Source organism: Mesoplodon mirus (genome assembly GCF_964341445.2).
Source record: "Mesoplodon mirus genome assembly, chromosome: 7".
Lineage (NCBI taxonomy): Eukaryota > Metazoa > Chordata > Mammalia > Artiodactyla > Ziphiidae > Mesoplodon > Mesoplodon mirus.
This window is the reverse complement of record NC_138983.1, coordinates 69754195-69777515: the sequence shown is the minus strand read 5'-3', so window position 1 is coordinate 69777515 and position 23321 is coordinate 69754195. Positions and strand designations below refer to the sequence as shown.

The 23321-nt window shown below is 37.7% G+C and overlaps 2 protein-coding genes across 5 annotated transcripts in view; one reads left to right on the top strand and one right to left on the bottom strand.

Moving 5' to 3' along the window:
• Nucleotides 1–23321, top strand: part of PIK3C2A (phosphatidylinositol-4-phosphate 3-kinase catalytic subunit type 2 alpha) — a 168262-nt gene that overhangs the window by 109137 nt on the left and 35804 nt on the right. For all 4 annotated transcript variants that reach the window (XM_082628636.1, XM_082628635.1, XM_082628637.1 and 1 more), the window contains exons 3-12: nt 1545–1648; nt 7121–7278; nt 8767–8887; nt 9540–9651; nt 11036–11115; nt 11248–11311; nt 18298–18441; nt 20050–20098; nt 20179–20389; nt 22621–22743. In XM_082628636.1, the coding sequence (XP_082484762.1) occupies nt 1545–1648; nt 7121–7278; nt 8767–8887; nt 9540–9651; nt 11036–11115; nt 11248–11311; nt 18298–18441; nt 20050–20098; nt 20179–20389; nt 22621–22743 (1166 nt within the window). The remainder of the gene's footprint in view (nt 1–1544; nt 1649–7120; nt 7279–8766; nt 8888–9539; nt 9652–11035; nt 11116–11247; nt 11312–18297; nt 18442–20049; nt 20099–20178; nt 20390–22620; nt 22744–23321) is intronic.
• Nucleotides 217–1118, bottom strand: LOC309807966 (phosphatidylethanolamine-binding protein 1-like; the record flags this gene model as incomplete). The annotated part of the gene is made up of 2 exons (XM_082627979.1): nt 217–445; nt 649–1118. 2 exons carry the CDS (start codon nt 1116–1118, stop codon nt 217–219), a joined length of 699 nt encoding a protein of 232 aa, XP_082484105.1.

The window sequence follows — 23321 nt, the reverse complement described above, 5'->3', positions numbered from 1 at the left end:
AAAGATTCTTTGATGCTCTGTTCTAATACTGCAGACCTGGTCTTTTTACCAGAATTTTTTTCCTCTTTAACGTCTGGGTTGTTATTCGTATATTAACATTTTGATGACCCCATCCTAGTACCAAAGTATCCCCCACCAAAACGGAGTTCAAATTTGATCAAAACATAAACCCCCTAGAATTATAGAGGACAGGCAGAAGGAAAAGACACCCTAAACCTAAATCTTACTGCTCAGGCCTCGGGGCAGGGGGAAGGGAAGAAATCTACATGCACCACTAAACTGAAACACTGCTTGGGGACTCTGGGACGATGTCCATCTCCTGGCTTTCCTCTGCTTCCCAGACAGCTGCTCGTAGAGTTTGGGCACATAGTCATCCCATTCGGCCTGGTAACACGTGCCGGCCCCCGGAGCCCCGAGCTCATACTTTTTTTTTTTTTTTTTTTTGCTGTATGTGGGCCTCTCACTGCTGTGGCCTCTCCCGTTGCGGAGCACAGGCTCCGGACGCGCAGGCTCAGCGGCCATGGCTCATGGGCCCAGCCGCTCCACGGCATGTGGGATCTTCCCGGACCGGGGCACGAACCCGTGTCCCCTGCATTGGCAGGCGGACTCCCAACCACTGCGCCACCAGGGAAGCCTGTGAGCTCATACTTTTTGCAGAAATTCGCCACCTTGAATCTGCCACCGTGGTCTCCAGATCGGTTGCTGAGAATGGGCTCATCACACTTCAGTGGCCTGTCCTGCTCATAAACCAGCCAGACGTAGTGGTGAAGGCCTGTGCCCTTGGGAGACCCAGAGCCCACATAATCGGAGAGGACCGTGCCACTCCTGATGTCGTTGCCCTTCATGGTGACCACTAGGAAATGGTGCCATTTCCTGTATTTGGGGTCCTTCCTGCTGGGAGCATCCAGGTCTGTCAAGACCAAGGTATACAATTTACCTGGATGAAGGCCATCCCATGCAATGCTGGTGGGCCGGTTCTTCACCTGGGTGGGTGTCAGCACTTTGCCCAGCTCATCAGCCACCGCCTCGCCATATTTGACCTGCAGTGGGTGCTGCGGCCTCTCATCCACTTCCTGCAGGCTCAAAGGCCCGGACCGCTTGTTGAGGTCCACGGGCATCACGGAGCCAAGAGGGGTGGACAGCAGGGAAAGCAGCGGGAGGACTTGCGCAGGGTAGTAGTCCAGACTCCCAGTCCTATTTCTACTTCTGAGCAAGTAAAACCAATGAACTTTAAAATAAGGCTCGGGACTTCCCTGGCGGTCCAGTGGTTAAAGATTGTGCTTCCAATGCAGGGGGTGCGGGGTAATCCCTGGTCAGGGAAGTAAGATCCCACATGACATGCAGCCTGGCCAAAATTAAAAGGCTTAGTTGGCATTACTTTTATAAAGATAGAAATCCATACTTTAAAACTTTGTTACTGATATGATTTATTTTACCTCCATATTTTTGTACATATTTTCATAAAAATGTGTTTGTGCTATATTGCTATTTAGTGTTTTGGGGATCGTTTACTCTTAAAATAAAAACACTCTTTTTCATTACAGAAAGGCCCAAATGGGACCAGTACTTTGCCAGCTGAAAGTTCTCTTCTACAAGAAATTGAAGTACAGAATGAGGAAGTGGCAGCTTTTTGTCAATCCATTACAAAGTAAGGAATTTTTCTTTATAAAGATTATTTTTTATTAAGTAATTTTTAAAAATCTATCTTAACCAGATTAGTGCTACTAATTCTAAAATTTTTTAAGTTTTAACTATTTTCTCCCTGTGGCTAAAATGTCAAAACAATCAGTTAATTGGTACATTAACACAAACTACAGTTGAACCTGTTAGTGTTCTGAGTATTCAGAAGAAAAAATTGAGGTCAGACAGTAGATTTCTGATACTCTATTACTGAGGGAGAATATGGCTTAAACATAGAAGTTTCATTAGAATTAGAAAATGCCTTTTTTTTTTTTTTTTGCGGTACACGGGCCTCTCACTGTTGTGGCCTCTCCTGTTGCGGAGCACAGGCTCCGGATGCACAGGCTCAGCGGCCATGGCTCACGGGCCCAGCCGCTCCGTGGCATGTGGAATCTTCCCGGACCGGGGCACGAACCCATGTCCCCTGCATCGGCAGGCGGACTCTCAACCACTGCGCCACCAGGGAAGCCCAGAAAATGCCTTTTTTTTTTTTTTTTTTTTTGCTGTGCTGGGTCTTCATTGCTGCACACGTTGAGGTGCGTGGGTTTCTCACTGCAGTGGCTTCTCTTATTGCGGAGCACGGGTTCTAGGCGCACAGGCTCAGTAGTTGTGGCGTGCAGGCTTAGTTGCTCCACGGCATGTGAGATCTTCCCGGACCAGGGATCAAACCCGTATCCCCTGCGTTGGCAGGTGGATTCTTAACCACTGGACCACCAGGGAAGTCCCTGCCTTTTTTTCCTTTATAGGGAAACTTAGTTTTGCCATAAGCTTTCTAGCATTCAAAATATTGTCCTACTTAGAATTAAGAGATGATATAACAAGCAAGATTAGAGGAGCAAATATATTTTCTGAAGGTTAGAAAAATGCATTTCTAAAATGTTCTTTTAATCCTAAATGTGTCCAGTGTTCTTAATACACGAAGAAACTGAGACTCAGAGAAGTTACCTACCAAAGTTTACTCAGCTAGTCTGTAACAGAGCCAGGTCTCCATTACCTCTGGTTCGGTGTGTTTTCTTTCCATCATATCACTGTATTAGTGAGGACTTCTGTTCTGAGTGCAAGAAACCCATCTTAAACTAGCATAAATCAAGGAAGGTTATGTATTGATTCACAAACCCGTATCGCAGAAAGAGGGAGGATGGGGCAGAGCTCAGTGACAGCAAGATCCAGGAATTCACACACTGTAATTGATCCCTACTCCCTTTGGACTCTTCTTCTTCCTCCCTTTTCTCCCTGGGCCCTTTCACCATGCATGTTGGCTTCTACTACAGATGGAGTTTTGAAGGCAGGGAATATAGCCACTGATGGCTTAGACTTTGATATTCTAATGGTCTTGTTAGCAGAAAGGAAAGAGTCCTTTCAGTCAGCACCAGATAGAAAAATCCCACGGAAGGAGGGAGTGGAACAACAAACATTGTGGCCAACTGGATGAGATCTGTTATCAAAAGAAGGAAAAGTAGGGACTTCCTTGGTGGCACAGTGGCTAAGAATCTGCCTGCCAATGCAGGGAACACAGGTTCGATCCCTAGTCCGGGAAGATCCCACATGCCACGGAGCAACTAAGCTGTGAGCCACAACTGCTGAGCCTGCATGCCACAACTACTGAAGCCCACACACCTAGAGCCCATGCTCCACAACAAGAGAAGCCACCGCAATGAGAAGCCTACCCACCGCAACGAAGAGTAGCCCCCGCTCACGGCAACTAGAGAGAGCCCGTGTGCAACAACAAAGACCCAACGCAGCCAAAAACAAACAAACAAATAAATAAACAAATTTATTTTTAAAAAAGAAGGAAAAGTAGATCACTACTGGGAGATTTATTCTGAATCCAGTATTTTCCCCAGTGTGGTTTAAGCAAAGCAGAGTTTGGGGTTCCCAGATCATTTTCGAGTATATTCATCATTTTTATGATATGGGACTTATTAATATTTAACTAGACTTTCTAGACTATTGGTAACATTTCATTAAAATTCTGTCTTCCTGTGTGTCACCTTTTAACCAGCATTCCTTTTCTTCAGGATACCTTAGGGGAAAAAAAAGAAGAAAAATATCAGTAGAGTCACTTTTTCTTTCCTGAAAAGGTTACCCTTAACTGTGTTTTTAAAACTCATATTTTTCAGTAGATGTTTAAAATAGAAGAGACATTTAGGTGACTGAGAATGCAAATTGCATGTATTAGAAATTACCTGTGCCTTTGTTCCATTATACCATTATGTATGTGTGGTTAACAGTTTGGAAATAATCTTTTATCTTAATGGTTTGGTATTAATCTGATATGTATTTTATCTTAATGGTTTGGTATTAATCTGATATGTGTTCATCGAGTTTTCAAAATTTTCTTTCCAAACAAGCCTTCTCTATTAGACTGTGTTGAGTGACTATTGCATTTAAGCTTTGCATGTTGAGAAATTAGGCTCTCTGTGATCTGCCTTTTTTTCTGCATTTGAATCTTAGTGTTATTTACACAAACTCTGCCACTAAGCTAAAATGATCATTTTTATTTATGCGTGCACGCACACACACACACAAATGGCTTATGTAAAATTAAAACCTCAGATGAACTAGAGAGAATGAATTCTTTTTGTAATTTATTTCTGTTAGAGTGGGATTGCAACAAATGTTTCAGAGAAGTAAGAGGCAGAGGTGTTTTTGAAGCCATGTTCTAGAAAATTCTTTCATTCCCCTCTGACCTTGGAGATTGGAGTCAGGAGAAGTCTTGATGTCTTGAAGAAATTAATGTCACTTTCTATTTTTTCCAGTGTGCAGATTTTAAAAACAAGTATTTATACTCTTAGTCAATGCTTCATTTTTTGAAATCTCCTAAAATGATTAATTTAATTATTTAAATTCAGCTATGACATTAGTGTAAGATTGTCAGGACGATATTTGTTTACAGATAAGCCTACTTCTAGGCCTTGTTTTTTTTGCTTCTGTGAAATCAGGGAGTTGGACTAGTGATCTCAAGGGTCACTTTCAGTTTAAAGTTCTGTAAAATACTTTGAATTAGGACATTTAATTATTACTGTATTTTTTTTGGTTTTTATTTCTTTTTTTTTCTTTCCTTTCACACTCATCATAATTGACAAAACTTGCTGTATCTACTAGTTACATAGGTCCAGAGAAAGTTCTCAGAGGAAGGTCAGATACCAGTGGAAATTTTTGCTGCTTCATTTGTGGTCTCCTAGGGTAAGATGAAAAACTACACTTTACACTTGTCATTCTGAATAGCCTTTAATTTCCTTTCCTCATATATGGTTCCAATCTAATATTTATATTCTACAAAAGTGTCTTGATCCCAAGGATTCCCTATAGGTTTTCACCTCTGCATTTAGTTAATTTTATTCTAAATGACGCTGACTCAAGTTTCTTATAAAGTAGTGTCAATTCAATTAGAAACCCTCATTTTTAAAAATAAATTTATTTATTTTTATTTTTTATTTATTTTTGGCTGCGTTGGGTCTTTGTTGCTGTGTGCAGGCTTTCTCTAGTTGTGGTGAGCGGGGGCTACTCTTTGTTGTGGTGCGCAGTCTTACTGCCGTGGCTTCTCTTGTTGCGGAGCATGGGCTCTGGGTGCACGGGCTTCAGTAGTTGTGTGGCATGCGGGCTCAGTAGTTGTGTGGCACGCGGGCTCAGTAGTTGTGGCTCGCGGGCTCTAGAGCACAGGCTCAGTAATTGTGGTGCACGGGCTTAGTTGCTCCATGGCATGTGGGATCTTCCCGGGCCAGGGCTCGAACCCGTGTCCCCTGCATTGGCAGGTGGATTCTTAACCACTGTGCCACCAGGGAAGCCCCAAACCCTCATTTTTATATGTAACTTTTTATCACTAGAATTTTTGTCCAGTAAATTCTTGTTTTCTGAACTGTCATCAGGAATTTCTGATTTTCCTTTTACCATCCTTAAGGATTTCTGAAAATTGAAGGCTTCCTTGGATATAGATAAAGTTCTTTAGTGTTTTATATATTACTTATCTATGTGGTTTGCTGTAAGTATCTTATTTCATATGGTATTTCTTGTTTCATAGGAAACAAGAATACCAAGTATGTGAGAAACAATAAAAAATCTTAGGCTGGGTCCTGTGAAGGTCTTGTCATTGTGTTATAGAGGGGTAAGCTTGGCAACAATCAGATATTTGAAGATAATGTGTCCATATCTAAAGGTGCATTTCCAACATCAATTTAAGTTTATTACTTTATATTACCTTTTTTTTCAATTACATTTCTTTTTAATATTGGATCCTTTGTGGCACTTAAGATCACAGTGCAGAAACCAGATTTATTCATTTATTCATTTATTTGACGCGATGCTTATAAAGCTTACCATGTACTAGACACTGTTCTGAGTGTCCTTATAAACTTAATTCACATAATTCTCACGACCCCATGAAGTTAGTAGTAGTATTATCCCCAGTTTATAGAAGAGGAAACTGAAGCAACACGGAGATTCAATAACTTGCCTAGGATTACACAGCTAGTCAGTAGTACAGTCAGGATTTAAACTTGGGAAGTCTGGCTCTAGCGGTAGAGCACAAATAGTTACACTTGCTGCCTGCCTCTCCAGAGGCTTTCTTACTGTCAACTCAAACTATTGTATTCTGTTCCTATAACTTGATTATTTTAATCTCTGTAGAAGCGAATAGATAAAACTTCCAGCATTCATTCCCTTTATAGCCCTGTGAAAAGCAGATGGGAGAAGTGGAATTTGTCTTCTAACTTCCAGAAGAAAGTCAGTTAAAGGAAGCCCACGGGTTTAAAGAAGGCATCAAATCCTCCTTGGTCTTCAGATAATAGAAGTGCTATCTGGAGATTAGCCATACACCTGGCTTATATATTTAAATTTAAAGTATTGTGCTACTATGAATACCAAGAATACTTCACAGGCAATTTTTTTGCCATTCCCTAAGTCTTAGAAATCACTTTGAGGGAATAAAGGCCTCATAGCACTGTAAAAACCCATTGTCTATGTTTTTCTATCATGCTGACAACCAAAAACAGTGTGTAGGAAAAAGGATGTCAGAAAAAAAGATTTTAAAAAGACAACAAACTTTTCATCCCTCTGGCAGTTACAATTTAGGGCTATCACCTGTATTGTCAGTGGTTCATTAAAAATGTACATTTAGTGAAATTATACTGTTTAGCCAAAAATCTGAAGCAGAGAACCTCATTTAATGCTGTGTATCCAGTGTGTGTTTTGTTGATGTTGATAGTGTTACCAGAGCTGTCCTGGCAGTACTTAATCTCTTTCCTTGGATTCTGTTTATTTAAAAGGCAAATGGTGGTGTTTTGGAGTTTTGACAGGGGTCCATTCATTGTATTTCTCCTGAGCTGCTCTAGAATTGGACAATAACACAGAATTGAATGGCTATAAGCATGCAAAGCCTTGTTCAGGGCTCTCAAATGCAGCTTTCAAAAAAAGAATTTAATTTCTTGTTTTTTGTGAACAGATTGAAGGCCAGCTTTCCATATACCAATCACTGCACAAATCCAGGCTATTTGTTAAGTCCAGTCACAGTGCAAAGAAACATATGTGGAGAAAATGCTAGCGTGAAGGTCTCCATTGAAATTGAAGGATTTCAGCTACCAGTTACCTTTACATGCGATGGTAGGTTCATAGTTCCCCAACGATCTTGTTTTGCTCTGATTAGGGAGAAAATGTTTAAAATGTTAATGTTATCATTCTTTTAATAAACTGACTCTGTTATCATTAGGTATCCTTTAAAAATCTCTGTGTGTGTGTGTGTGTGTGTGTGTGTGTGTTTGTGTGTTAAAATACTTAACATGCATTAGTTATCCTTTTCCAGAAATTGGTGTTCATATGGATAGTTTTCTGGTTTGGTTAGAGAAAAACCAGTTTACTTTTATAACTACATATTTCTCTGAAAGATGCTAAGTAATTTGGTTAATCAGTGGCTCTTGGCCAAAGCCCAAAAGCATTAGCTAGCAAGGCTAATTATAGTTCTATTCTTTATATTCTAAAGGAAGACTTATTCTTTTTAAACATACCTTAAATTTTGGTTTGGGGAATCGTATGCAGTAAGAATTAATACTAAAATTGAAGGAAAGTAAGGTCAATAAGCTTCTTGATTGAAATAAGCATGGATAAGCATTGATAGCAAATGTTTTGATTTGTATCAAATTTTGACTTGATATATCAAGATCTGATTCATTTAAAAATATATGAAATGCCTATTGTTTGGTGCTTCATAAATGTGCACATTTATAGTGTACATCTCTTTTAAGAAATGTAACCATATTATAGTAGAAGTGCTTTGTGTGTTTAAATAATAACTGTTACAATACATATAAATGTGTTCAGAAATGTAGCTATTGTATTAGATAGAGGTTTTATGGCCTTTTCTGCCAAGCTGTTAATTTTCATGAATTCTGAATGTAGTCACTGTCTTCTAAGTTGAACATAAAAGCTCTAAGTATAGAAATAGGTTACTTTAGTTTTTAATGGTTTGTAATCTTAGTATCCAGCTATTGTGAAGAATGATAATTGAATAATACTTCCTACTTTCTATATTTTTATTCTTCATTGGATAATTTACCAGGCAAATGTCAAATGTTTAAAATGGTGATTCTTTTTCCTTATGATTTGGTTTAAATAATTGTTTGCTAGACACTGCTAAGTGCCATCCTTTTTGGAGAAGTCTGTAAAACAGAGGTGGCTTTCTTAGCTTAGATCTGTCCTGTCTAATACGATAACCACTAGCTACATGTGGCTATTGATTACTTGAAATATGACTAATATAGATTGAGATGTGCTATAAGTGTAAAATACACACTGGATTTCAAAGACTTACTTTGAAAAGAGAATGTAAGATGTCCCATTAGTAATTTTGAAATACCAATTATATATTGAAATGATATTTTGGATATATTAGGTTAAATAAAATATATTATTGAAATTAGATTCATCTGTTTCTTTTTACTTTCTTCAACATGGCTACTAGAAAATTTTAAATTATATATGTGACCTGCCTTATAGTTATATAGTGCTGTTTTAGATTATAAGAAAGACAGCCTGAATAGGTATATACTTAGAGTTGAATGTGTAAAATGAAAATGATGACTAACTCTTTTACAGTGAGTTCTACTGTAGAAATCATAATAATGCAAGCCCTTTGCTGGGTACATGATGACTTGAATCAAGTAGATGTTGGCAGCTATGTTCTTAAAGTTTGTGGTCAAGAGGAAGTGCTACAGAAGTAAGTGTTCATTTAATTATTGAGCAACATTTTTGGAAATTTCATTTTAATGGATTAAATTAGAAAATTTTCAAGTTAAATTTATAATCTAAAACCACATTGGGTCCTAGTGAATTGGTTTATTGGATCAGTTAACTTATATTAAGATATACGTTGTCTAAGACATCATGTCTAAGACAGTAGAGCATCTTGCCCTTAAGAAGCTGATAGTCTTAGATGGGAAGAATGGGGGGCAATTGGTTGACAAGTGAATTTAGAGTTGTTTTTCTTTCTGCAGAGAGGCAATAGTTACATCATTATGGACTCCATTTTCCTTTTGTAGCATGCAGTATTACTTTATACACAGTGTTTAGCTGTGATTTCCTTTTAGTTGCCTGAAATAATCATTATATGAATCTTTTTCTGAACCTACTAGAAATGCTCTGTCCCTGTTTTTTTTCCGTGTTTGTCTTCATCTTCTCTCTTTTTTGCTTTAACTCTTCTCATGTAGAATTATTTCTCTATTTAAATGCTCACACTTGGTTAAAAAAATCTCTGTATTTTACCATTCTCTTCAATTCCTGATGCAGATACAATTTACATTTTACTCTCACCTGTATAATTTCTAGTTTGAGGAGAATAACATTGATGAATAATTGATATATTTTAACAGTAATCATTGTCTTGGAAGTCATGAACATATTCAAAACTGTCGAAAATGGGACACAGAGATTAAACTACAACTTTTGACCTTCAGCGCAATGTGCCAAAATCTGGCCCGAACAGTAAGTGTGTACCCTATAACTGAATTGCATTTGGTTGAATCTAAATAATTTTAGATTAATTTAGATATTAATTATTAAATATTAATTTTAGATTAATATTAGTTTAGATTAATATATAATTCTAAATAATTGCTAATCAGCCAATTTGCAATTTGTACGTGCTCTGAGAGTTTTGGGTTTGACTGGGAGTGAGGCACTCTTTATCCCCTACAGGATAAAGCAGATGTGGGGAGAGTTTTAGCAGACGTGGGGGAGACTTTCAATCATGTTGGTTTAGGTAGCATACTACTCAGAGTTGGAGGCATGTTTGAAAATCAAAGTGGAGGAATTATAAAAGTTTGGCTTGTAATAGTTTTACACAAGTTACACAATGAAAACATCAGGGTCAGTCAAGGAGAAATGAGGAAGAAGAAAGATTTTGAATTCTAAGTATGGTTTTGGGGAGAAAAAGATCCACGTTGACCTTTGCACCAAACTGAGAAAAATACATTATTTTTCACAAAATGAAAACTAATTCTCTGTTTTAAAACTATAGTACTTTCTTTTGAGGTTAAAGCAAAATAGAATGCAAGAAATTAGGCCATTTTATTACTGTATAAACACTTGATGATTAACCTCTAAAGATAATCATTCATTTGGTAGAATTTTAGGAGGAAAAATACCAATGTTTTCTACTTTCTCTTTTCTTTATTTTCCTAGGTTTTGCTCCTATGTTAGGTAGAATTTATTTCACTTGGGTGGAAACTATTTCACAAAACTCAGTACATTTTCGCAATCATTAGTAAGTTCTCTTTTCAGTTTCTTAAGGCATGATGTTTTTTTGAGTATTTTGAATAGTAAGGGTTATGGTTGAAGAGACCAGTGCCTTATTTATTGAAGGTAAGGTAGAAGGAAATTTGATTATCATTATAAAAAATGCAGAAATTCAGGTGATCTCTTCTCATCTGGTTCCCACCCCACCTTCATTTGGCTGTCAGCCATCTTTAAAAGTGCTTTTAGGGCTTCCCTGGTGGCTCAGTGGTTGAGAGTCCGCCTGCCGATGCAGGGGACGCGGGTTCGTGCCCCGGTCCGGGAGGATCCCACATGCTGCGGAGCAGCTAGGCCCGTGAGCCATGGCCACTGAGCCTGCGCGTCCGGAGCCTGTGCTCCGCAACGGGAGAGGGCACAGCAGTGAGAGGCCCGCGTACCGCAAAAAAACAAACAAACAAACAAACAAAAAGTGCTTTTAGCTCTCCATTCTCTCTCTATAGCACAGGCCTCGGTTCTCAAAAGTCACTTTCATTTCAAGAATTTATCATACGCTTAACCTTATTTAATTTGGCAATAGAAAGACCAAAGAATGGATTTCATTATTTGGTAAACATTTGTCTGTATGTTTATTTAGGCAGAAGATGATGAAACACCTGTGGATTTAAACAAACACCTGCATCAAATAGAAAAACCTTATAAAGAAGTCATGACAAGGTGTGGCATCTAAAACATTAATTTCAGGTTTTCAAACGTTACTTTTGGTTGTGAATGCACTTATTTTGGTGAATAAAATGATCATTTTTGCATATGGTATCTTTCAGCCACAATAACTGTTCTTTATTTCAGACATCCTGTTGAAGAACTTTTAGATTCTTATCACAACCAAGTGGAACTGGCTCTTCAAATTGAAGTAAGTCTTAATTCACATTTTGGCTTGATGATTTAAAGATTCTTTTCTCTGTACACTCTTAAATACTAATGTTGGAATTGGATTAAATATTTTAGAAGGACTATTTAAACTATATTCTTGAAGTTGACATTTGATAACTTGTTTTCTGACCCAACATATTAACAAAAATTCTCAGTAATGCTTGAGTTACCTGAGCTTTATTACTAAGAGGAACCTTCCATTCAAAAAGCATTTATTGAATGCTTGCTATATGCTAAAGGCTGGAGTTATGAAAATGAATGACCTAATCCCCACCTACCAGGAACTTAAAACTAGCGAAGAAAGATTTAAACAGAATTTCAATATAGTAAATGTAGAATAGAGGTGTGTGTTGGCGTCCTTTGAGAGATTGATGAGGGGCACTTCTCCCAACTTGAAGGTTCAAGGAAGGCCTCTAAGAAGGGATGTTGCCAGAGCCAAGTCTTAAACAGTATGAGTTAGCTAGAAGATAGTTGGGAAGGGCATGTGAACAAAAGTACATAGGTGCGATACATATGTGGAAGTGTAAACACTTCTCTAATACAAAGTGTGAAGTGAAGGTTGAAAGATGAAATTGGAGATAGCCAGATATAAATTACCAGCATATAATTCATGTGAAGGAGTTTTACTTTATTCTCCAGATCGGGGGCCATATCCAGTCCACTCTACATTCTTGTAAAGAAAAATTTGGGGGACACAGCCACATCCATTTGTTTGCATATTTTCTATGACTGCATTTGTGCTCTAATACTAAAGTTGAGTATTTGGGACAGAGACCATATGTCCTGCAAAGCCTGAACTATTTACTATTTTCATTTTACAGGAAAAGTTTCTTGACCCCTCCTGTAGCCATTCAAGGTGTTTTAAGCAGAGGGTAGGAAGTGGAGTGGGGTGGGGTGGGTGACTTGTTTAGTCTTGAGCTCTGAAGTCACTCTGGCCAAACTGTGGAAGTTAAATTTAGGCTTGGCAGGATTGGTTTCAGGGACACTATTTGGAAAGTTTTTGATAGTAGTCCAGGTAAAAGACTGTGAGTGTGGTACAGGTAAAGAGGAGGGACTGATTAACAATATTTAGTAGATAAAATTGGTTAGATTTTGATAGGTAATGAGATGTAAGAGAAGAAGAAATAGTGTAGGATGACTTCCAGATTTCTAGCTACTGTTATACTTTTTATCAATATATAATTATGTTGATTTATCCAATAAATATTACTGAGTATCTCCTCTCAAGGCACTGTTGTAGGTGCTGAGGATGTGGCAGGGGACAAAAGAAACTGTAATCCTTGTCCTTTAGAGAATTTACATTCTAGTTAGAGGAAACAGACAATAAAATAAACTAGCAAGGTATATGTTATATCAGGTGGTAAGTGCTATTAGAGAAACATAGAGGAGGGTAATGTTGTAATTTCAAATAAGGTAATCAGAGAAGGCCCTTTGAGAAAATGAACTTGAGTAAAGAACTGGAGAAGGAGAGGAAGAAGCTACCTGGTTATCTGGGGGAGAAGTGTGCCTGGTATATATAAGGTCGCTAGGCTAGAATAGAGTGAGGAAGGGGGCAAGAGTGGAAACAAATCAATGAGGAAGATTTTTTGCTAGTCAAAGGAGAGAGAATGATGGCTTGGACCAGAAGTGATGAGACGGGGTTGAATTCTGTGATAATTTTGAAGTTAATGCTAGGAGGATTTACCAATAGATTGGATGTGGAGCATGAGAGAGAGAGAGAAGCATAATTCCAAGGTTTTCTACCTGAGCATTTGGAAATTTGGAGTTGCTTTTAGTGAGATGTAGAAAACTGAGAGAAGAACAGGTTTGTGGGGAAGATCTGAGCTCAGTTTTGAACATTATGTTTGAGATGACTATTATTCATCCAAGTAGTGATATTGAGTAGGCAGTTGGATATGAGTCTGGAATTTAATGGAGGAGATCCAGGCTGGAGATAATAAACTGGGGAATCATCAGAATATAAATACTTTGCAGCCATAAAACTGGATGAGATCACCAAGAAAACCACTGCAGGTAGAGAAAAAAAAAGTTCAAGGATAGAGACATGGGTATACTCCCATCTTAAAATAAAACAAAAAATCCACATCCCCCTGCAGCAATCATCCTACTTCTCTATTCTCCTTATAGCAAAACTTGAAAGTTAATCTGTTTTTTCTGCTTACACTTCCTCTCTTCTCATTCTCTTATGAACCCACTCCAACCAGGCTTTCATTCTCAGTGGGTCTCTGAAACTGCACTTAAGATCATCAAGGACTTCAATGATCATGATTCCAGTAATAAGTTCTTAGTCTTTCTTTTTCTCAACTGTTCTATTGTGTTTGATAGAGTTGATCGTTTCTTCCTTCTTGAAACGCTCAGATGGCTTCTGGGATACCACATTCTTGGTTCTCCTACTTCCAGTGTCTGCTCTGTTTTCACTGTTACTTGTGGCTTTGGAGCTCCTTATGATCTCCTTACCTTCCTGACCTCTATAACATTAGAATGCTCAGGGTGCTCAGTTCTAGGACCTCTTTTCTTCTCTTTCTATTCACATCATAGGTGATCTCATTTAATCTCATGTCCTTAAATACCCTACATATGTTGATCATCACTTCAGATTCAAATGTCTGTTACTTGATATTTTTTATATGAATGTCTGACATCTCAAATTTAAGATATATGAACCTGAATTTTTATGCTACCCTTCATATCTATTCATCAGTCTTCCCCTTCTTAAGAAATGGCAACTCTGTCCTTCCATTTGCTCAGGCCAAAATCTTGTAGTCATATTTTATTTCTCAAGAAAAAGATATTTCACATCCCATATGCAGTCTCATTCCTGTCAGCTCTGCCTCGAAAATACATTGAGAATGTGACCACCCTTCATCACTACCAAAACTATACTCCTAGTCAGCTATAGTAGTTAACAGCAGTTCCTTACTGGTCTTCCAGCTTCTACCTGTCCTTCTATAGCCTGTCTTCAATAGGCAACCGAAATTATCTTTTAAAAATAAATCACTAAATGCAATGTGGTATCCTGGATTGTATCTTAGAAGAGGAAAAATACATTAGTGGAAGAACTGGTGAAATCTGAAGAAAGCCTGCAGTTTAGGTAATAGTAATTTAATGAGTGTTAATGTTTTAGTTTTGACAAATTTAACATGGTTATGTAAGAAGTTACTTAACCCAGTTTCCTTTAATGTTGAGTGAGAACTCTCTTTACTATTCTTGCAACTTTTCTGTAAATCTAAAATTGTTCCAAAATTAAAAAATTATTTAAAAAAATGAATATAATTACAGAAAGCAAATATAAAATAAGAGAAAATCAAAGCCAAAAGATGGTTCTTTAAAAGATTAATAAAATTTATAAACCCTTAAAAATATTAAATCATGCCACTCTTTTGTTCAAAATACTGTTTACCATCTCAGTCGGTAAAATTCAAATCCCTAATTGTTGCTTCAAGGCCCTACACATTCTGACCCACTACCTCTCTGATCTGGCTTCCTACCCCTTTCTTCCTTTGTTCTAGCTGATCTGCAGGTATGCTCCCCAGCTGGGACCCTTGTGCTTATCCCTCCTTTTAATGCTCTTTCCCCAGATACTTGCATGACTTACCCTTTCAGTTTATTAACGTCTGTGCTCAAATGTTGTCTCATCAGAGAGCTCTTCACTGACCATCTTATCAGAAATAGTAGTGACTCTCTATCATATTTATTCCCCATATTTTATATAGCTTTATTGAGGTATAATTTATATACTATAAAATTTACCCATTGGATGTGTACAATTCAATGATTCTTTTAGCAAACGCATAGAGTTGTATAATTGTCACTACAGTCCACTTTTAGGATATTTTCATCACTCCCAAAAGCTTCCGTGTACTACTTTCCAGTCATTCCCCATTCCCATCCTCAGCCCCAAACCACTACTGATCTGGTTCCTCTCTCAGTAGATTTGCCTTTAATGGAGATTTCCTATAAATGGAATCATACCTTATGTAATCTTTTACATGTGATTTCTTTTACATAGCATACTGTTCTTAAGCTCTGTCCATGTAGTATGTATCCACAATTTTTTTTTATTGCTGAATACTTCCATTTTATGGATATACCACATTTTATTTATCCAGTTACCCAATAACTGACATTTTGAATGTTTGTAGTTTTTGATTATTATGAATAATGCTGTTATAAACATTCATGTATAAGTCTTTGTGTGGATGTATGTCTTGATTTCTCTTAGGTAGGTTTATGGGAGAGGTCAGGAAGTTGCAAAGTTTTGATTCCTCCTGGTCTTAGTTTTCTAGGGATAAGATGTTAATTTATTTCACTAAAATGAAGTTAGCGTGGCAAGTAGGGGTTTTGAGGCAAGGAATAATGGTTGGCTTCATCTTCTAAGGGGAATGGGAAAGAGAGCTGACCAAGGGCTTGTAAAAGGAATGTTAAATGGCATGCAGATGCCTGCTGAAATTGAAGACTGTTGGATCTTTATGGCTGTGAGATTTTCTTTAGAAGAACTAGCTGCCTGGTAGAAGAAGCAGGGAAGTCTCTGAGCTCAGAGAACAGGTTTGGTCAGAATGAGGGTGTGAGGGCTGGAAGCAAAGGAGATTGTGATCAGAATATGGTATTGTGGTTAAGATTCTGATAGGGTACAATTATGGGGTTGAAGATGCTGTGAATTTTCCACATGGACAGTTTTTTTTGGCTGTGTTGGGTCTTCGTTGCTGCGCGTGGGCCCTCTATAGTTGCGGCGAGCGGGGGGCCACTCTTCGTTGCCGTGCACGGGCCTCTCATGGCGGTGGCCTCTCCTGTTGCAGAGCACGGGCTCCAGGCGCACGTGCTTCAGTAGTTGTGGCACGAGGGCTCAGTAGTTGTGGCTCACGGCTTAGTTGCTCCGTGGCATGTGGGATCTTCCCAGACCAGGGCCCGAACCCATGTCCCCTGCATTGGCAGGAGGACTCCCAACCACTGCACCACCACGGAAGCCCAACATGGACATTTATGTAACTGAGGCTTCTTATAGAATATAGAGATAAACGTCCAGAGCAAAAATAAGGCATGTAGTAGGGGAAGTGACCACATGTCAGTGGCAAGGCAGATCAGTTAGTCAGGGGCCAAGTCAGGCAACAGAAACTATAGTAGTTTTTTGAACAGGGAAATTTAAAGAATTGTTAATTAGTAAAAGGTAATTACCATAAGGGGTAAAAGAGGACTAAAGCAGGAGTTGGCACATTATGGCTCACATGACAAATCTGGCCCGTTTTTGTAAATGAAGTTTTATTGGAACACAGCCTTACTCATTCATTTATGTTATCTGTGTCTGTTTTCATGCAGAGTTGAATTGTGACACACTGTTTGACCCACAGAGCCTAAAACATTTGCTGTCAGGCCTTAAAAAAGTGCCAGCCTTGCTCTGAGGGGTCCAGAAGTAACAGGTGCAAAGAAACGCAATTATCAATTCTACGTAGAGGAGCAATGTGGATAGTGAAGGAACTTTGAGGACTTATGATAGAGCCTCTCCCTCAGCCCCAGGCTGAAATTTGGCCTCTTTGAAGAGGGTATGGCTATCACAGGAACACACAAGTTGCCTATGGTAAAGAAATTTGGTAGAGCTGTCAGATTGGAGGAGCATGGCTTGAGGGTACAGCTGGAGCGGGTTGTTGAGGACCACTGGGCTTCCATACTGAATTTAAAAATAGAGGACTGGAACCCTGATGAGAAGTACCTTCCTGCTGTTATTGCCTTTGAGTGTCCTTTCAGTGCCCTCTATTGACAAAACCTAACATTGTGCTAGCTGGCAAAGGAGAAATGTTTGTAAGGTCAACTTCTAGTATCACAAAGTAGAGCAAAGAAGGGTGGATTTGGAACTGATAGACAATAAATTGATAACTGGCACATAAAAAATGATGGAGAATAGTATAGGAGAATGGCATGAGCCTCAAAACTGGAAAGGTTTTTGCATGAAGGTGGAAGAGCAAAAATATACAAGTCAAGTAAGCAAAAATTGGGACCTTCGGGATCTGAAGACTGCAAGGTAATTGGGTATTTGAGAAAATGAGGTGGTTTCATTTACGTATGAAGATGAAGAGAACATTTGGTTTATGGTAGCCAAGCCTCAAAGGTGGAAAATTTTAAATGTTTAAGGGATGGTACAGTACTGAGTTTCAGCCCATTCTAACAGTACTTGGCATTTAAGTTTGGTGTAAATATTTGATGAATTAATTCATTATATAAGAATGTTTTTGTTTCTTAATGAGATATGTACTTTAAAATGATGGGGGAGTGGAGAAGAATTTTTGAATCATCCTCATCAGGTAAATTATTTTATAATATATTTGTACATGTATACTCATGAATCATGGTGAAATGAGCTGTAGTTGAATAGTAAGGAGGGATTGTCCTCATGGAAGTTTTTTCATCAGACAAGACTTAGAAAGTGATGGTTGTATAGATGCACATGATGCTGAAATTTGACTCACTTTTAGTAACTGTTGCCCAGTGTTATTAATTTGTGCCCAGTCTCTGAACAACCTGGTTTTGTTTTTTTGTTTGCATTTTTTTTAATTAGTTTCTGCTTTACAACCTGGTTTTTGATACCACATTTTTTCAGGAGAGCGAGAAGTGTTGATGTTTTTAATGTGGAAATTATTCCCAAATGAAAATTAAAAAGAACTCTAGCTTTTTAAAGTGATTTCATAATTTGTTAGTGATTTATTGCCTTTGCTTCTGATTCTAATAAGAAATTAAAGGCATTTGCATATGAATAATTGTACAGGCAAAGTGAAAATTAACCAGGCCTGCTTTTTTCCTGTTTCAAAGTAACTTATGTAATTGAAAAGCTATCTTGTTTCTTTTCTTTTTCATCACAAAAGAGTAAAGGATATCTATTCTTAGGCACATCTAAAATGTCTGGTTTTTTACTTCATCTCTGAAATAGATCCTTTAAATTTCACATGCTTATGTTTATTTTACTTTTTATTTTTAAAGAACCAGCATAGAGTGGTAGATCAAGTAATTAAAGCTGTAAGAAAAATCTGCAGTGCTTTAGATGGTGTGGAGACTCTTGCCATTACAGAATCGGTAAAGAAGCTGAAGAGAGCAGTTAATCTTCCAAGGAGTAAAAGTGCTGAAGTGAGTATTTTTTAGTAATTAGCATTTTATCACGCGCAAATATGTACCTAAGTGAGCATCTATCACTTAAACTGGGAGATTTTTGCTACTGCTAGACAAAGTGTTAACCGTTTTTTTTGTTTTTTTAAAATAAATTTTATTTATTTATGTATATATATGTATGTACGTATTGGCTGCGTCAGGTCTTCCTTGCTGCGCGCGGGCTTTCTCTAGTTGCAGCGAGCGGGGGCTACTCTTCGTTGTAGTGCGCAGGCTTCTCATTGCGGTGGTTTCTCTTGTTGCAGAGCATGGGCCCTAGGCACGCAGGCTTCAGTAGTAGTGGCTCGTGGGCTCTAGAGCGCAGGCTCAGTAGTTGTGGCGCACGGGCTTAGTTGCTCTGTGGCATGTGGGATCTAACCGGACCAGGGCTTGAACCCTTGTCTCCTGCATTGGCAGGGGGATTCTTAACCACTGCGCCATCAGGGAAGCCCAAGTGTTACCGTTTTAACTTTGGCTTTTACTTTTGAGCTGATTTGGTCACTTACTTGGTAAGGTGGGTAATTCCTAAGAGGAGATGGACTGCCTTGAAGAACTTTGTGAGAGTTGACACTGAATAGGTGGATGCCCAACTGAACTTTTTGTGTGTGGAGGAGTAACTCTGGCAAAAATGAGTTGGTTTGGGGTTTTAAGGTAATACTACGCTTGAAGGACCTGGATGGTAATAGCTAACATTTCTCTCCCTCTGGATGGAAGTGTTCATGATTGTCAACGGGGAAGTACTTTGGACTATACCTCCTTCCTATTGGAAAGACCCAGAAGCCTCAGTAATAGTGACTTAAATTGCCTCAGAGGCAACCAGGTTAGGAGCCCTCACTTGACATCATACTGTTGCATTTAGTAAAAGTTCTCCCCATGATGTTTCCACGGGGATTTAATTAACTGTTTTCAGAGGGATGTTCATAGCTTTGATTGGAAGAATGAGAGAAGGATCACAAGACATGATAAATTTAAAGAAAGGGAAAGTTATACTGATGGCATGTTCCTCAACAAGTGTTCAGGAGCTAGCTTAATCCATTCATTCTCACAGAGAGCCTATTCTTATGGTATATAGAAATTTGGGTCTCTTGTGTTTTGTTTGTTTGTTTTTTCCTTTCTTATTATGTACTTGTTTTTATAAATTAAAAAATATGTCTGAAATCTCTTGGAGGTGATAAACTGCCATGGTCCTAATGTTGTCTGAGGCTTCTATTCATTATATTCATTTTCTGGATAAAGGAGCAGAGAGTAGAAGGAGAGCTCAATTCAAATAATTATAAGAGCTTTTTTTGAGACACTAAATGGTAATAAGTAGAGTTTAGTTTCTTTAAGGATATGCTTATCATGCTAATAGTAGAGCAAGTAATGGAAATGCATTTTCTTCATATTAAAAATCATCTGTTTATTTGATTTGGGATATTCATTTTCTTTTTGCAGTCTTTTTTTAATTGTTTTATTCTGCGGACACTTGGGAAATTTCTCCTATGAAGGATTTCTTTGATATAGAATTTAATAAATGTATTGAAATAAAAGGTAAACATTTTATATTACATCATGGGCGATTTTCTCACTAATTTGTGTGTATGTTAGCAGGTGACTTCACTGTCTGGAGGAGGAGTCACTAGCAAGAGTTCAACTAGAGGTATGTATTGAAGTTCCTTAAATTTTAGGAGTAATTGTTGCTTTTTCAGAGAATTATATTAACAATTTCTTTAAACCTAGGCTCACTGAATCCTGAAAATCCTGTTCAAGTAAGCATGGACCAGTTAACTGCAGCAATTTATGATCTTCTCAGACTCCATGCAAATTCTGGTAGGGGTTCTGTAGACTGTGCCCACAGTAACAGGAACATCAAGGAAGCATGGACCACAGTGGAACAGCTCCAGTTTACAATTTTTGCTGCACATGGAATTTCGAGTAACTGGGTATCAAAGTAAGTAACTACTTAAAAGAAGATATGTATAGCTTCACCTAGAAGCTAATCTAATCTTGAAAAATGTCTGCATCCACTGTTACCTTGGCATTTAAATGGATGATACGTGATCCACCAGATACCTTTGTGGTTTTCCTAAAAATTATAGAGATGTTTGATGCTGTTCCAATAAAAAGTATCACCCCCACTACATACAGAAAAGGCAGGAAAATATGTTTAAACTTACAAGGGCAAATGCTAGTTAATAAATTAGTCAATTTATGACTGCTATTTCTGCCTTTCCTTTAGAACCAGGGTAATGGGACTATAGCACACTTTTGTCCCCTCTTTAGTAGTTTAAAGTTTACTCTTTGCTAGACTTTGAAGTATGCAAGAGCATATTTCTTCTATTGAATTTTTAATATGGGTTTTTCCTTTTTGATTTTTTTGTCAGTGCCAAAAATTTGCCACCTTCAACTTATTTGGAAAAGACTAGTATAAACTGAAAAGCCCAAATTGAATTTTTTTTTTTTTTTTTTTTGCGGTATGCGGGCCTCTCACTGCTGTGGCCTCTCCCGTTGCAGAGCACAGGCTCCGGACGCGCAGGCTCAGCGGCCATGGCTCACGGGCCCATCTGCTCCATGGCATGTGGGAACTTCCTGGACCGGGGCACGAACCCGTGTCCCCTGCATCGGCAGGCAGACTCTCAACCACTGTGCCACCAGGGAAGCCCCCAAATTGAATATTTTTAATGAAATTGTTTTATAATAGCTATATATATATAATAGCTATAAAATAAAGCCTAGTTATAGATACCAAACATAAATTCTGCTTTAGAACATAAACTGAGCATTAGATAATATATAATATAATGACTTGAAAGTGGTATATTAATTCATTCAGTAAATATTTACTGAGCACCATCTGTGGTCAGTGTTCTTAGTACTAGGGATTCAGCAGTAAACAAGGCAGCAAAAAATCTTTGCCCTCTTGGAACTTGCATTTAAATGGATACTATTGGTTTCTAAACGTATTTCATTCTTTTAAATAGTTACAGGTATAATACCCTCCACATCCTCCATACAAAAACATGTATACACACAAATAAACTTAGGGACACTAATGAGGAGAACAAATATTCAGTAGAAAACAACACAGTGATAATTAAGATGGAAAGAAAGTTAATACAATGCTGATTTTTTTTTTTTTTTTTTTTTTTTGGCCACCCCGCACAGCTTGCGGGATCTTAGTTCCCTCACCAGGGATTGAACCTGGGCCACAGCAATGAAAGCTTGGAATCCTAACCACTAGCCCACCAGGGAACTCCCAATACAATGCTGATTTAAAAAGAGGTTGAGGGAATTCCCTGGTGGTTCCAGTGGTTAGGATTCCGTGCTTGCATTGCCCAGGGCATGGGTTCAATTCCTTGTTGGGGAAATAAGATCATGCAAGCTGAGCGGCGTGGCCAAAAAAAAAAAGGAGAAGGTTGAGAGAAGTAATTAAAGAGTTAGCTATGTGAACCAGTGAGATTAGATTTGAAATATATTTAGAATGATTAACAGATTGTATGAGCAAAATGGTTAATGGGTAAGCCTAGCAGTAAGTTAGAGTACTAGTAGAATACAGTTTTATTGAACCTAAAACTCCTGCCCTACAAGATTGCCTGACTATATTACCCGGCTCTGTACTTGTAGCAGTTAGGGGCTAAATCATTGCTGTCCAGTGAAAGAATACAATAGCATCTGTCCCCTTGGATGGAAGACTCCTAATAGATTAGGAAGACTGACTCAGTGCAAGTCAGGCCCATGCACCATTAATATGCTAAACTGACTCTATTTTAGTGGCTTAGCAAAGGAAAATAGCACCTAGGGGAGATAAATGTTTGTACTATTACTTCCTAGAATTTACCTAGAAATGAAGAATTATTCAGTGTCATTTAACTAAAATCTAAAGCTAATAACTAACTGAGTGCAAAATTGAGATAAATTCTCCAGCTGGTATCAATATGGCTCCTTTAGACTGGCACCTAGTGATATATGTTCCCTTCGGTATTCCCTTTGCTATGCCTCTATTTTTGTAGGATTTGCAGTAGTTAAATCTTAGATGTTTTTCCATAAATTCAAGTGAATGGTAACCAAATTATTTCAGATAATAGTCACTTTTAGGTAAGAATGGCTAATGATACATATTTGATTAGTTAACTAATTTGTATTATCAAATAAAAATTAAATTAATCTCTTTTCTTTTCTCAGTTATGAAAAATACTTCTTGATATGTTCCCTGACTTACAATGGAAAGGATCTTTTTAAACCTATTCAATCAAAGAAGGTTGGCACTTATAAGAATTTCTTCTATCTTATTAAATGGGATGAACTGTAAGTGAAATTTCTGGCTTTTTATTCTTTCAGTATGCCCTGTTCTTTACTTTTATCCATTTATGCATACAGCTTTCATTTTTAATTACAAGTTCCATTAAAATTCATTAAATTCTTACTGATATCTTAAAGTCTCTTCTAGATACAATTCTATAGAATGGACTGAAATTCTCATTTAAAAATCTGAAATATTCTTTTAAATCTTCATATTGTTAAATTGCAGAAGGTGCCATCAATTCTTCCTAGGCTTTGTCAAGTTAAAGTTACGTATAATTCTACAAAATGGTTTTTTATAACATTGCTTTAGTTCAGTATTTATTCTGTAACACTGTATATAGGAAGCCTAGTTCTTGGTTAACGGATTTTTAAAATTATCTTAAATCTATGTACAAGATGATATTTTGCACTGTTAATATTTTTAAAATATTGTCTTCAAGCTAAGGGAATGCTTTCATTATTTAGACAAGTAGGCAATTGCAGAACTTTTTACTTTTTATTCTGCATTTATTTAATGGTTTCCTATTTTTATTTTATTTTTTTAATTATAAAAATAGCACACATCTGTCAAAGCAATCAAA